Below are 15,367 nucleotides of genomic sequence, written 5' to 3' on the forward strand. Positions count from 1 at the left end.
GCACTGTGCTCATCATCCCTTATACGAGAAGCTTCCCCTGCACGCCGAGGCAACGCGGATCTCGGGTGTCAGGGCGCAAGAAGATTGCTCCAGCAGTAAACATTAGTAGCTCCAAATACTACATCCGTTATGTTCCTGGGCCCACATGTCGGTGCTCAGTACTCTTGTACATGCCCCCCTTAGCTATAAAAGGGGAGGCATGCAACGTTACAACTCAGACTGGCTAAGACCTAGGGCAGACTCTCAACTCTCAAGCTTTCACAACAATCCAACACACAGTGGAGTAGGGTATTACGCTCCGGCGGCCCGAACCACTCTAAACCCTCGCGTGTTCATGTGCTCGGTGATCGTTTAGCAGGACAGGCAAAACGCTTAAGCCCCTTCCTCATCTTAGGATTTAGGGCGGGTGCATTCTGCCACCCGGCCAGAGAATTCCCTCTCCGACAGTTATGGTTGTCATCATGAACTCAGTGCAAAACTTTGGTTTCATTTCAATGGATATTTTGTTCTAATTTTGAGATTGAACTTTTGGGTATTTTGGGGTTTGAAATTTGCCCCTGGTCTCTCGTAGACCGTCCACCAGGGTGGCACGGACCGTCTAGTCGTGGGCGCACGGACCGTCCGGACCCCTAGCGCGGTCGGCCGCCCTCTAGCAGAGCTCCCTATAGATCTTGCTCTCATTTTTCAAGTTATCATCTGATTATTATTGGGATTCTTCATATTCTATTTTAGTGGATTTGGTGGTATGCAGAAGAAGCTAGCAGGACGGTTTTTGCCCAAACGCCGTCGTGTAGATGATTCTGATTATAACCCTGCCACAGACTCCGAGGCCCAATCATCAGCCAGGGGCAGTGTCTCTTTGGATGCTAAAGATGCTCCACACTCGCATCTGGAGCATCCTATTAACAACACAGGGTGGACGTATCCTAGGATGAGATTCTCTATGGCTGAATATTCTTCTAAGAGGACTATTGATCAATTTTCTCTTCCAAATGACACAAACATTTAATATTTTCATACTCAGCTGCATTTCGATGTCTTCTGGGGAACTCTTATGGACATCAAATTCCATAAACATCAAGTAATTGATTGGGAATATATGCAAGGTAAAACAGTCATGGAAGGATTACTTGCTAAGTTTCAGGCATGTGGATTATATGAGTTTATGGGGCAACAGACTGACTTCAATGAACTGACTGTCAAGCAGTTTCTTGCTACTGTTGAAATTAATATTCAAGATCAGTTGATTGTCTGGATGGCTGGGTTTAAGCGCTATGTGGCTACCTTTGCTGAATTTGCCACTGCTAACAGTCTGGATTATGACATGATCTCTCAGGGGGTAGATCTTTACACTGAGGACCAGTTTGAAGATTATGCTCAATATTATGAACCTGCTAGGCTGGGTATACCTAGGCGTTTTAGTGAGACTCCAGGCCTGAGACATCATCCTGCAGTCATCAACAAAATTGCTAGGGTCATCTTTCTTCCCAAGAGTGGGGACAAAAGTAGAATCCGGGATAAATTCTTGAATATCATTGATCATGTCATGAAGGAGGAGGTGATGGATATTGTTCTCTTTATGATGAGGCAGCTAAATGATCTCAAGATAGACAAAAATCAGAACCTGGCATATGCTCCTTATATTATGGCTCTGATTAAAGCAAAAACCAGATTTGAAGGGCGGTGTGAAACAACTCACACTCCATTTAGGCCATTTAAGAATGAGATTGATTTTCTTACCAGGCCCCTCACTCCCTTTTCTGATGATGAGGGAGTTCAGGCAGATGATTTTGCTGCTCAGTCTGAGGCGCATATAGCTCAGCAAATGCCTCCTCCTCCACCTCCTCAGCAACAAGGATAGTACTGGCAGCCTGCACCTAGATATTTTGATCCTTATTTTCAACAAATGCAGCATGGGCTCTAGACACATATGGATGGTCAATTCTAGGGAACGATGTCATATGTCGATGGCCGCTTTGAGCACATGCAATCTCACTTTGATGGCCAATTCTCTGATCTGTATGATCGATTTTCTGTAGTTGACTCTCAGCTGGATGGGGTTCATTCACAATTTACTGATCTTTGCTCTCATATTCAAACTAGTGTGCATGATCCAATTATGAGTCGAATGAACAACATGCAACAAAGTTTTCAAGACAATATGGGTGCTCTGTCCAGTCAATTCGAGTCTCTGTCTACCAGTGATAGCATTCACTCACTGGATGAAAGACATCATCAGCTACAAAATGACTTCAGTCAGTTCACCTCTATCTTTGACAGCTTCAGCTCCCACTATTACAGTATGTATCTGTGTCCCCCACCTGTTGCACAGTGACGTCCCCTTGTGGAAATTAATGCCAAAGGGGGAGAGAAATGAAGTTGGGGATGGAGAAATCAGGGGAAGCTTGCATATTCATTCTGTCTATGTTTTATATTACTAAGTTATTATTTTGTTTCGAACTATGTTTGAATTTTTAAGGTTCTATCTGTTGAACTTGTAATGGTAATCAAAGTGTTATTTCTCTTGCTGCGCTTATTTTTTCATACTACTATTCGTTTGTACCTCGATAACCATGATTATAGGAAGATCTCCACCAAAACTCTGATATACTATGTGTGTGAATTTATCAACTGGATATTCTTCATGCACACATATAGGGGGAGCTATTTCTATTCTTCGGGTTTTCTGTGCTGACTTATCAACATTTCAGATGAACTTTAAAATCAAGATAAGTCCCTCAAAACTCATTTCAAATCTTTCTTATACCCAATATGTAAGGAAGGTTTGGAAAACAAAATCTACTTTCCTATAAAATATGCAATGTTGTCATCAATTACCAAAAAGGGGGAGATTGTGAATCATCTAGGCCCCTAAGTGGTGTTTTGGTAATTAATGACAACTGATTGTGGACTAACAATTCTTGAAGAAATAAGAATGCAGGATTGGACCACAGGAAACAGTAAAATCTTTGAGACTTATAACCAATGATTGTGGATCAAGTGAAGGCAAAGGTAAAATGTAGGTTTTGTTTTTTTGCCAGTCAGCAGGTGTTTAGAGAAGAAATTGATCGGATTAAAAGGATAGACAATCGCACTATTTAGAGGGATCAATGAACTTGATCGGTGTAAAACTTAGTGCCTCGTAGAGCATAAATGGTTGCATTTGCATGAGGGCTAACATCGCTTCGTTTTTCAAAATACAAAATCTTTTGAAAAAAGCACAAAATATCAACTCTGTGGTCAGCGAACCATACGGGCCAGGAGGTCGGACCGTCCGTGACTCTGCCAGAGAAGTCTGCTGGTGCCCTGTCTTTGTCTCCCTTCGCGGACCGTCCGGGCCAGGAGGCCAGACCGTCCGCATAAGTCGAATTGAGTTTGGGTAGGGACACTGTTTTTTTGAGTCCTTGCACTACGACGGACCGTCCGGGTTTTTAGCCGGACGGTAAGTGGTCCATGTGCGGACCGTCCGGCCATAAATGGCGGACAGTATGATGAGGACATCCTCCACTATTACCCGTTGGCAAAGACGCAATTGGCCCAAGTTGGCCCAATTGTAGTCGGACGGTGACCGTGTGAGCCTCAGAATTATGCCACCTCACTTAACTTGGGAGGAGGAAGCCACTTTAAAAGGGAGAGCCACCCTTCCCCCATTGGACTAGTCTTTTGGGGCGATTGGGCCTTTCCCTGAGTTGGGTGTGCTTAATGAACTGTTGGGCTCCGGGCAACCCTAATTTGTTGGGTCTCGGCCAACCTCACCTGGGCTGGGTGTATCATCTGGTATCAAAGCTAGGGCCCAATTTAAGAAGGTAGGAATGATGAGGACATCCTCCACTATTACCCGTTGGCAAAGACGCAATTGGCCCAAGTTGGCCCAATTGTAGTCAAACGGTGACTGTGTGATCCTCAGAATTATCCCACCTCGCTTAACTTGGGAGGAGGAAGCCACTTTAAAAGGGAGAGAGACCCTTCCCCCATTGGACTAGTCTTTTGGGGCGATTGGGCCTTTCCCTGAGTTGGGTGTGCTTAATGAACTGTTGGGCTTCGGGCAACCCTAATTTGTTGGGCCTCGACCAACCCCACCTGGCTGGGTGTATCACAGTTCGGTCAGGTTGTTTTAACTGGCCAGTGCTATGGTATTCCAAGTTGTCAGGTCCCGAACCGTCTGGCCCAGGAGGGCGGACCGTCCGGGCTTAACTTTTTCTGACAACACTGACATGTTTTAAATGGTCTTTATAGCCGTTACTGGTACGGCGGACTGTCCGGCCATGGGGCACGTACCGTCCGCGTGTGCGCAGAAGTTATACTAGTTGCACATAACGACTAGGTTTGAGTTGTGGGCTATAAATAGAAGTGGAGCTCGTGTGTGTGGGCTCTCTTGGACACTCCTAGCATACATTGAGCTCATTTGTGACACTCTCTCAAACTCTCACACTCGTTGCTTGAGATCGCATTCTAGTGAGTGATTAAGAAGTTCTAGTGCATTTGCATCCTTTGTGATCTTTTGAGGCACTAGGTGGTACACCGGGCAAGCGTCATCGACTTGTTACTCTTGGAGGTTTCCGCCTCCTAGATGGCTCGGGTGTTGTCTTCATCGAGCTCTCTGTGAAGATTGTGGAGGAGCCACGATGTTGATTGTGAGGGGTTCGCGCCCACCTCGTCGTAGCGGCAACGACGACGCTAGTGGAATCGAGGTATTGAGTGAGTTCTTGTCCACTTGGCTCAAAGATCAAGATGTGTCTTGATAGAGGAGCAAGTCCACCTCAACATGGATTAGAGGTGATTGGCAAATCACCGATACCACGGGATAAATTTCGGTGTCATTCTCTCACCTTTTACTCATTACTTGCAAGTAGTTAGTAATTTGTGTATTGTCTATCTTTTGTAGAGTTAGCATAAATTGCTCATTATATTTTGTTGACCGATCAAGGCTAGTAAATTTATATCTCTTGTTGTCTTGATTAAATTTCTCTAGTGTATTTTATTTTAGTCAAAACCGTCTATTCACCCCCTTTAGCCGGTGTCCTAGATCCTACTCCGAGTCAATCTGATCGTGGGGACACGGACCGTCCAACCCCTAGGGCCATACCGTCTGCCACTTTTTGTGTTCAACACATGCCTCCTACCTTTTGGTGGAGCTTGGCGAACCAAAAGCACCGGCGCACTTCGAAAACAATAGATCTCATGCGTTATTTTGTTCTCAAAGTAAAGACTTAGCTCAATGCAAGTCATCGGCTCTTGTGATCAGATAAGATAAATATTTGATAGAACTTTGATGCACAGAGGTTGTTTCAGATTGCATCCTCTTTGTCCATGTCTGCTTGATCAACTTGTCAATAGGCTAAAACTTGTGGTGTCCCCCAGCCCGAATAAGCAAACAAATTGGGCCAGCAATACGAATTCATCGCCGTACCACCCATACTTGAGTAGGACAACACATCAACGATGAATAGACTGGAAAGTACCATGATGTCCCTGGAGGAGGATGACCAGGCGATCTTGGCTGCACTACCTTTTGGGTCGGTTTAGTCGACATAGGCTTTCGATCAGATCGCCTTTTTGACTTTGTTTTATTGGTCGGTCGTGTGGAACGACTTTCTTCTCCATGTATTTAGCAAGTAGTTGATCAAAAGAAGGGTTGGCTTTACTAAGCCGACCAGATGTCTTAAAAGTGTTTTGCTTCCTACTACCTGTTTTAGAATGTTGTGGTCTGACAGTCTGAGGTTGCTGCTATTTTTGGTCATTCGCGGACCATCCAGCCTTCATAACCGGACTTTCCACGCCTATCCCGGACTGTTTGGCCTTAGTGCCCGGACCTTCCTACATATGCAGGACATGTGACCATGATTAGATGTCTGATCGTGCTCGCCCCCAGTGCCTCTGATCTTTCTTTTGTCCGGAGCCTTCCGAGTAATCACTCGTCTTGATATATTTGGCGTGCAAGGGTTGTGATCGTGCGCGGACTGTCCAACCATACCCAGAACTGATTTACCGTGCAGTGAGGATGGCGCAGCATTGGCCCTGGATATGAGTTCATTGACATACCACAATATGGCTGGGACTGAGAAGCCCCATTTGTTGTTGATGTGTTTGCCATAATTATTTTAGTGTTCAAATTATGTGACAAAAATTAGGTGTATTAGTTTTTTTTCTAATGCATGTGTCATTTTCTCTATATCCTCCGTCATACTTTTAATCTGATCGTCACATAAAGAATTCTTAGGAGATTGAACAATGTCGGATGTCATGGTGTTACTTACAGTGGGGTGCCACATTAAGTCCTTTAGGGAGATGGCATCCACTTCCTTCTTCTTGACGGTCCTTCAGTCGCAATCCAACGTAAAGTGTGAGAGGTAACACCTCTCCAACTCCTCTAGCTGCTTCTTCATGTAGTCTTCAAATTCTTGTTGGCCATCGGTCAACAAACTCTCAAAAGTCGACCCAAGGATCTTGTCTTGGGAGACATTGGTGCGTTCATTTCGATCGACCATCATGGTCGATCTGATAGATCTGGTCTGATAGATCCGATCCTTCTTTCCCAGCAGAGTCGCAAAAAAGTGTGTTGGCGTCTTTTTCGGACCAAACACTAACGATCTCTAGATCGCCCTCGTAGTGAGTCTAGACCTTGAGGATGATCTCTATGTTCCACCCACAGGGAGTCGGGACCTTGGGGAGCGAGGTAGTAGATAAGATGTAAGACAAATATTACTACCTACAATGCAACCTTGAACTCGACCTTTATTTCTGCTTTATAGGGCACCACCTCTATGTTGGCCATCACCTATTTGGGGCCAAATAGTAATGAACCCTAGGGCTTATCGTGATGAGCAATGCATTAGGCTCGGCTCTTCAAGGTGGATGGCGGCGGCGGTCCGTGACAGGTCACCAAACCTCCTGGCGGCGCTCCCTGCGGTGGCGCGGACGGTCCGCAGCATGGGGCCGTCGGTCCGCGATCCCGCTGCTGGAGCGGGTCTTCCTTGCGCACTGGGTGAATGGTCCGCACCCCGGGTCGGACGGTCTGTAATGGAGTGGATGGTCGTATTCTTCGCGAAGAACCCTAGAACTCATCCCCGGGAGAGATTCCATCGAGGGGGAGAGTTCCAAGGCATGCCTCGGGATCGGTAGGCCACCCATGGTAGAGTCGAAGGGAGATGGTTGTGGCAGGCCACAAATAGATCGAAACTAAGGTTATGCTATGTCTACTCCTAAGACATGAAAGGTAAATGCATGTAAATATATTGATTCGATTGGAATGTGTTCGGGGGTTCTCAATCGTCCATACCCCTTTATATTTATAGGGGAGGAGGTCTAGATCTGTTCTTAGGAGATAGCCAACAGATCCCACATGATTAGATGGATAACCACACACGAGATAAAAATGATCACCGAGTCAATCTGATCACGGGGGCGCGGACCGTCCGGGCCCTAGGGCCGGACCATCCACCATTTTTGGTGTTCAACACACAGTTTTAACAACCATGGTTTACCCCAAACTGTGGTATTTTTAAAGGTTTGAAAATTCCACTGAGGACCTCAACTTTCTTTTCTTCTCTCTACACATATAATTGTGAACTATAATATTTCAAAACTATAGTATTTTAAAACTGCATTTCCAAACAGGCACTCATATATGGTTTGTACTGCTCGAGATAAGGGACGTGGATCGTGGCAAGCAGAGGTCTTTGAGCTGAGCCGCAAGGACACTTGCAGTAGCCGGGAGGACTGAGAGTCTTTGTTGCTTTTGTCCTCCTCTTCCTCTTCTCTACACATGCATACAAGTCACCGGAATAAACCCCTGACGAGATCCCTGCCCCTGTTTAAATTATAATTAAGACATATGTCCTTTTTTATTAATACAAAAATATTGTCACTTATACATATTGTCATATGTAAGTAATTATTATATGTACATCAAAACATTTGTACTATGAGTGATCTCTTGACAATGTAATCATTTATTTTTTATTATTAATTATTATATAAAAACATCGCCTCATAAGTTTAACATGTTCCCGCGGGAGTAAAGAAGACGAGGAATGCTTCTCTATCCTCAGGTCCCGCGGGAAACGAAGAAGATGAGAAATGCTTCTCTATCCTCATTCCAGTTTACTGGTCGGAGGAAAATTTCACACGTCTACATCCTCATGAGGAACAATCTTTCTCATCTCATATTCTAATGTAATAATTTCCCATAGGAATCGGAGTTCGGGAATATTGGCATCTCTACTCGAGTCTATAATTTCTCTATGATGCTATATAATTCAAGAGTTATAGACAAATACGGGGAAGAAAAAATAGGAAAAATGCTTATGAAAAGATTTTGTTGGTGCTATGGCCTCATGCTCATTTCGATTGGTTTTTTCCACGTAGTAGGCGCTAACTTTTATATAACAATAATAAATAGAAAGAAAATAGTTTGATGAGTTTCATATCTAAATATCTGACAGTGTCTGCCAGCCGCCGTGGAGTGCGACGGAAACGGATCACCTTTTTAAGGATCCACCAGACCACATCACCCCTCTCCCCCACCGTTCCTTTTCTCCACCAGTGAAGCACGCTCCGACCTGACCCTCTCTCTCTGTAACACACACAGGGCGTGTTCGGCTGGCTGCAAGCCGACACTGTTGCAGCTGTTTGGATTGCTGCAGCTGCAATCCATAGAGAGAAAAATACTGTAGAAGCCGCAGCCGCAGCAAGCCGCAGCGAACTGACAGACACACAACTCGTCCGCAGAAGCTCGGCTGCTGCTCCTTCAGTCAGTCTAGCAACGGTTGAGGCGTTGCTGGTGCTCCTGCCGCTTACCCTGCCCTGTTCACTGTTCTGTTCCGCGTATCCCACAGGAAGGGAAGGGGAGGAAGCAGCAGCAGCACACAGCTTTGCTCTCGCTCTCGGCTCCCCGTCCACCAAAGGAGGAAACGCGCAGCCCGCAGCGCTAGCCGTCGTCTATCTCGTCTCCTAGTCCAAGGAAGGAAAGAGGCGCTTGGCATGAAGCGACCTACCAAGAATGAGACGCTGGGCTACCCCTGGCACAAGTAGAGCAAGAGCCCCAGCAACCGAGCCACAGTGAGGAGGACTCGAGGGAAGAGATGGGCAACTGCGGCACGCGGGAGGAGAATGCCGTCGTCGCTGCGCACGCACAAGGTACCCTTTCGAGTTTGCCCCTGGTGGATATCTTCGCGGGATTCCCCACTCGTCGGCGCTTGTTTGGATCTCGGCCGCCTACCCTGCCCTGTTCGAAATCCACCAAAATTTCATTTTTGGCGGATTGTTTCTCAGGCCCCCCTGGGTTCTTGGTTCTTCGGCTCACCGCGGATTGCTATAATTACACACACTACTTCTGTCTTTCTACCGCGACGGCTTCCGGTGTTCATTAATCAGTGCCGTGGCGTTTTGGTTGCGAAACTGGATTTTTTTTGCCGGGGGTGGGGGAAGGGGTTACCCCCATGTCGTTGTGATTACGGAAGGATGGTTTCGATTGAGGTCGCATGCCAAATTCCACTCCAAATGTTAGGTTTTAATACTTCAGTACGGGGGTTTTTGCTGATCTTTTTTGGTTCATTCCATCCCCCTCTTGAGATGAATCCGGTTCTATTTATCCTCATTTGGTCATGTTTTTATCTTCTTGTGAAGTTGCCATGCGTCGTGCGTCTCCTTATCTTTTTGATCTTTGTATCTCGAAGCCTACTTCATTGTGCACATTGAGAAAATCGCAAGGCACTTGCCGCACTTTTCCCCAGCGTGCTTCGCTTTCTGTGCCCTCTTCTCCTCCCCACTATTGACTAGAGATAAAAAAAAATCACGATCCTCCAAGTTAAAAGTCTGTTGCAGTTGCTACTTGCGTTTATTAAAAGCAATTTGAGGTTTTCTAACTTACGTGCAACTGTGCAGTAGATCTGGTCCCCTGACCTCTCTTTCTCTCTCTTGAAATTATGACCTCCTTTTTACCCTTGCTGTAATCAATTCGTGCATGTGTAACTCTTCTTTATTTATTTTCTGCTTTCTACTTAACTCCGTTTTCGAATATTTGTATTTATTTTTCAACTTAAAATGCGACAACTAAAAAATTTAAAAATGACGGAGCGAGTATTTTTTTAGGCGAAAGGTCATTTTAATGGATGCCAGCAGTAGGCAAATCATTCATTTCCACTTCTTATTTTACCTTTATAATAATTTCCAACCAGAACATTGTATCTCAACATGAGTAAATGCTTGTAATTCTACACGAATCCTTGCGGTATAAAACTTTTCATAAGTATGCCCATGACCTATACTGGTACTTTGATCTTAATACGCGAGATATCCTTGTTAGTTGTTACTTCAATTCTGTAGTTAAGTATTATGCTTCATATTTCCTTCGTTCTTTTGTTTGGGGGTTGAGGACTTACATTTCCTTCTCATACTTCCAGTTCAACAGCTCCACTTGTTACAAAATCCTGCCAAGAATGCCATTGGAGATAGGAAGCACAACCGCACCTCATCAGATATAAGTGATCCTTCCACACCTAGGAAAGCTGAAGATGCCAAGAACATTTCCATATACAACGATGTGATTGTCTTCACATTGTTTGAGCTAGAGACAATCACAAAGAGCTTCCGTGCCGATTATGTTCTCGGCGAAGGAGGATTTGGGACCGTTTACAAGGGCTACATAGATGAAAATGTCAGGGTGGGGCTGAAGTCACTGCCTGTTGCAGTCAAGGTGCTCAACAAAGATGGACACCAAGGGCACAGAGAATGGCTTGTGAGTTGATAAGTTGTTCGGTTATTTTCATGCTCACTACGTTTTCATTACATGCATGGAAACATGAAAAATTGTCTACTAATATGGTGTGCTTAAAAACTATGCATGTCATATTGACATGGATACATGTAAATATCATCAGGTTCATGTCGCTAACAAGCATGCTGACAAATAAAATACACACATTGAGGATTCCATGTGTTTCAGTGGCAATCATTGTTTTGTTTTTAAGGGCGTCTGGATTACTTCTCACCACTTTGTTGCAGTCCTTGAGTCGTCGAGTCATGTATGATATTGAGTCCTTGAGTCGTGCTCGATTACAGATATGTGCAGTCCTTGAGTCGTGCTGTTATTGACAAATAACGTATTTTGTTTGTCATGCTTGAAATTTTTAAAATAGCTTACTTGCATGACCGGAATAAGAAACATTACTGAGCAAAGAAACTTGAGGCATGAAGATGGAAGTCCTTGAGCAAATGTAGATTTATTCGATAGGTTAACTAAGTGTATGTAACTACCTGTAAAATGCTATTGGGTTATTTTTGCACATGGTTTGACAGTTATCATGCTTGTTACTAGCCTACAAAATTATTATTCTATCTTTTGTATTTATGTCAGACCGAAGTTAACTGCCTGGGGCAGTTAAGGCATCCAAACTTGGTGAAGTTGATCGGATATTGCTGCGAAGATGACCATCGGCTGCTTGTCTACGAGTTCATGTTTCGAGGAAGCCTAGAAAACCACCTATTCCGAAGTAATACTTCTACTCCTGTTTGTCCTGGATGATTGCTTGCTTGGTGAACTGTTGATTTTGCTTGATTACAGGTGGTACCTAACTGGCTTTTCTGTTCTCTGTATGGACATTTTAGGCAACTTCCCAACTGACCATGAACATATAAGAAATGAACTATTTTACAATTACGCACTACCACACCTTCGTGTTAATTTCTTCTAGATCTGTTGATTTTTGTCATGCTCCTTTAGTTACACAGGCTACTATAGCTGTTACTTTTCCCTGCTAGCATGTATGATATGTAATGCCAGTGCACTATTTTTCTTGATTCATTCGCAATGAAATTTTATTCAGACGACGAGGGAAAATTCCGTTGACCAGACATCTTGTTTTTCATGTTCTCAGAGACAGCTACACCATTACCCTGGGGTACTAGGATGTCAATCGCACTGGGAGCTGCTAAAGGGCTTGCTTGCCTCCACAATGCTCAAAGGCCTGTCATCTACAGAGATTTCAAGACATCAAATATTCTACTGGACTCTGTTGAGTGTTAACCACTTCCTCATGCTTCCTTCTCCTTTTTCAGTTCCATTGCTATCATCCAATGGTAATACATATATGTTTGACATATTTATCTTCTTGTTTCCGTTGCCACAGGATTATACTGCTAAGCTGTCTGACTTTGGCCTGGCAAAAGCTGGCCCTGAAGGTGATCAGACCCATGTATCAACACGGGTGATGGGAACCTACGGTTATGCTGCCCCTGAATATGTGATGACCGGTACTTTCCTCACTGTTTGTATATGCTTGGTGTCTGCATTTCTTAGAAGATATCGTCTAACAGTTTGGGTATGAACTTCATGTCGATTTTCCAGACACTGAACTATTGTTTGTACTCCATGAGCTGAGATCACATATTTTGCCACTTCCTATGCTATGTCTTTCATTATCTGAATATAGTAACTTTGTAGCAATGTCTTATAACCAGGAAAAAAACGTATTATTCTTAATGCATGATCTGATATCACATATACCATCACACCTACACTTAATGATACCTAATGTGCAGGCCACTTGACTGCTAGAAGTGATGTCTACAGCTTCGGTGTGGTCCTTCTGGAGCTCTTGACAGGGCGCAAGTCAATCGACAAGTCGCGGCCCAGCAGGGAGCAGAGCCTGGTTGACTGGGCCCTCCCCAAGCTGAACGACAAGAGGCGGCTTCTCCAGATCATCGACCCGAGACTGGAGGGGCAGTACTCGGCCAGAGCCGCCCACAAAGCCTGCAGCCTTGCGTTCTACTGCCTGAGCCAGAACCCCAAGGCCAGGCCACTCATGAGCGACGTCGTCGAGACCCTCGAACCGTTGCAGGGCAGCGGTGGAGGCGATGGACGCGGCCAGCCTTCTGGCCTTCCTGACTATAGGGGTCGCCGCAGGATAACCGGGAACAGCGTCCACTTCAGGGCCATCCCGAACCCCAAGTGCTCCCCTGCCGTCCCGGCCACGGCTTGCCGAGTGCGGTGATGGGTGCTGTGTTTCGGTTGGAGCTGCCGGGGTAGGTTCCGTTGTGTATATTGCGGCCGTGGGCAGTGGTGTGTGTGTGGGTGCATGTGTGTGCTTGGCGGCGGCGGGGTTTCGGTTTCTTCTCGGGTTTTGGCCTGCGTTTTGATGTGTAAATTTGATCTGCGTGCTGCATTGCTGCTGCTGCTTTTGTAAGGCCCTCTAATTTTCACTGTGGTCTTATGTATCCTTCGACTGAGCGAGCCCTGCTGAAACTGGCGGGTTCGGGATTAACCCTAGAAATGAAATGAAAGGCTGAACCGAGAGCGGTTGGATGGCTGATATGGCATATGCTGCTGTTGTGTTGTGTTGTATCTGAGGAATCAATCAGTCTGTATCGAGTCTCTTGGCAAGTTTTCTCTTGTTTGGGGCATCCTGGTATAGTAGGGAAGAACAATCGTGTGACCACATGATGCGCGATGGTAAACTGACAATGTTTGGAAATGTAATTGGTGATGTTTTTTTTTGGATCAAATCGATCTGGACACATACATTTCTCCATCTGCAGAACAAGTTAGACGCTGGGAAGTTCTCCGGGGGTGATTCTTGAGCGTCTCGTAGCCGGTATCAGTAGTAGCAGGAGGCACCGCGAGTACACTCAGTCCGCGCGTGCAGCCAGTGAGCATCCCTGTGAGGAATGCGGCGGCCGCCTCGCGGGGCAGTGCTGGGACGGGAGGCGCCGGCGCCGGCTGTGTCGCCGACGGCGAGGCAGGCGGGAACGACCAACCGAGGACGCCGGCGTCCAGGTCTCCCGGGGGAGTCACTCCGTCCGAACTCCGAAGGCGTGGCTGAGATTGGGCTTGATTGTCTGGGCCAGCGGACGGCCCAATTACTTGTGCCCTACTGGAGTATATATATATTTTTATTCTGACGCCCCCCTGCGGACTCGTGCCCTACTGGTGTCGGTTGCGATCACATTCACCGACAGCAAAGTAGAATGTACTGGAGATATCAGATGCAGCAGCTCTGTGGAACAGTAGACCACCTCACCAGAGCAGCAGCAACAGCCAAGAAAAAAAAAGGCAGCCGATCAGCGTTGGTTAAAACGTCATTATCCATCTTTACTGACAGCAAAGAAAACCTCGGTGTCACCAAGGCTCTGATTGTATATGTCCGTGAACAATAATCTTTTCACACTTGGAAAAATAGACCCAATCACTCGAAAACATACACGTGCAATATCAATCGGCTAATCTTGAGGTGGAATGTCATAGAAAAGAATAATGAAGAGTAAGAACAGGGTTCCCTACAAGAGAGAAAGAAAATATAAAAATGATCGAGATTATCTGAAAATAGTCTATGAATCATGATACGAAATTGTCTTCTAAATTAGTAGTCGTTTCCGGTCTTCATTTTTATGTCTATATTTAAATGAATGAGAATAAATCTAGACATATATATACAAAACACATACATATCGAATGAACTTATTAAAAGGCTAAAACGACTTCTATTTTGGTACAGAGGGAGTATATTTTAGAAGCAAGATTTTAGGAACTGTTTGTTGGGGCTAAAGTGTGCGGACCCAATGTTCACCCATTTCTAATCCAACCTGTGAGGTGTGAGTAGAGGACCATAGGTCGCAGGAGCCGAAGGCTGGGAGCTCAATAAGCGTAGAAACCCTTAGGCACTTATTCGGTTGCAGAGGAATCGAAGGAGATTGAGGGATATTAAATCCATTTCTATTCTTTATCTAGGAATAGATCTAATTCACTCCAATCCCCTCCTAACCAAACATGTCCTTAAAGGGCCCAGAGCGAAATCAACGCTGCAAGTGCACTAAATGGTCCCGAAGAGAAAGCTAAAGGCATGGTACTAAGAACCTCCGGTCAAGCTTCGACCTCAGGAGCCGATGGCCCTTGAGTCAAAGTTGAAGGTGCCAAGACGACGACGACTCCTTCATGCAATAAGGAGTATACACTCGAGTCGAAGGACGTAGCAGTCAATTAAGGTTATCCCCAATAGATCGCGTATTCGGTCGCGGATGCACATTTTGCGTGTCTGTGTTTAACTATTAGTGCTTCCAATGGATCACGGATCCGGCCGTGCAAAATGAATGCTTAGTCTCACGGTTATGCATTCTCACGCGACTCTCTCCTCTATGGGTGTGCTTGCTACTAGGCATGCACACTTTTTCCGGTCGCACATCCGTGTCTGCCTGCAGCAACGTCCGCATGCGCATGCGACAATTGCTAGGGATATTCTAAGCGTCCTAATGGATCATAGCCTAGTCTCGACAAGGGCATGGTAATGTAAGGTTGTTGTATATGTGAATGTCGTTTATACCCCTAAGGTGTTGTACAATTCAAATGAGGGAATATTTTGGGATATTCCCTAGC

General features: G+C 45.4%; 1 protein-coding gene across 1 annotated transcript; it reads left to right on the plus strand.

Annotated features, from left to right (window-relative positions):
• The first annotated feature begins 8,926 nt into the window (after window positions 1–8,926).
• On the plus strand, window positions 8,927–13,500 carry LOC100272762 (putative protein kinase superfamily protein). Its single transcript, NM_001147215.1, has 6 exons — window positions 8,927–9,138; window positions 10,404–10,738; window positions 11,357–11,492; window positions 11,877–12,013; window positions 12,129–12,252; window positions 12,541–13,500. Exons 1-6 carry the CDS (start codon window positions 9,084–9,086, stop codon window positions 12,990–12,992), a joined length of 1,239 nt encoding a protein of 412 aa, NP_001140687.1. The 5' UTR covers window positions 8,927–9,083; the 3' UTR covers window positions 12,993–13,500.
• The last annotated feature ends 1,867 nt before the right edge of the window (window positions 13,501–15,367 follow it).

The sequence above is a fragment of the Zea mays genome, chromosome 2 (assembly GCF_902167145.1).
Source record: "Zea mays cultivar B73 chromosome 2, Zm-B73-REFERENCE-NAM-5.0, whole genome shotgun sequence".
NCBI classification, from domain to species: domain Eukaryota; kingdom Viridiplantae; phylum Streptophyta; class Magnoliopsida; order Poales; family Poaceae; genus Zea; species Zea mays.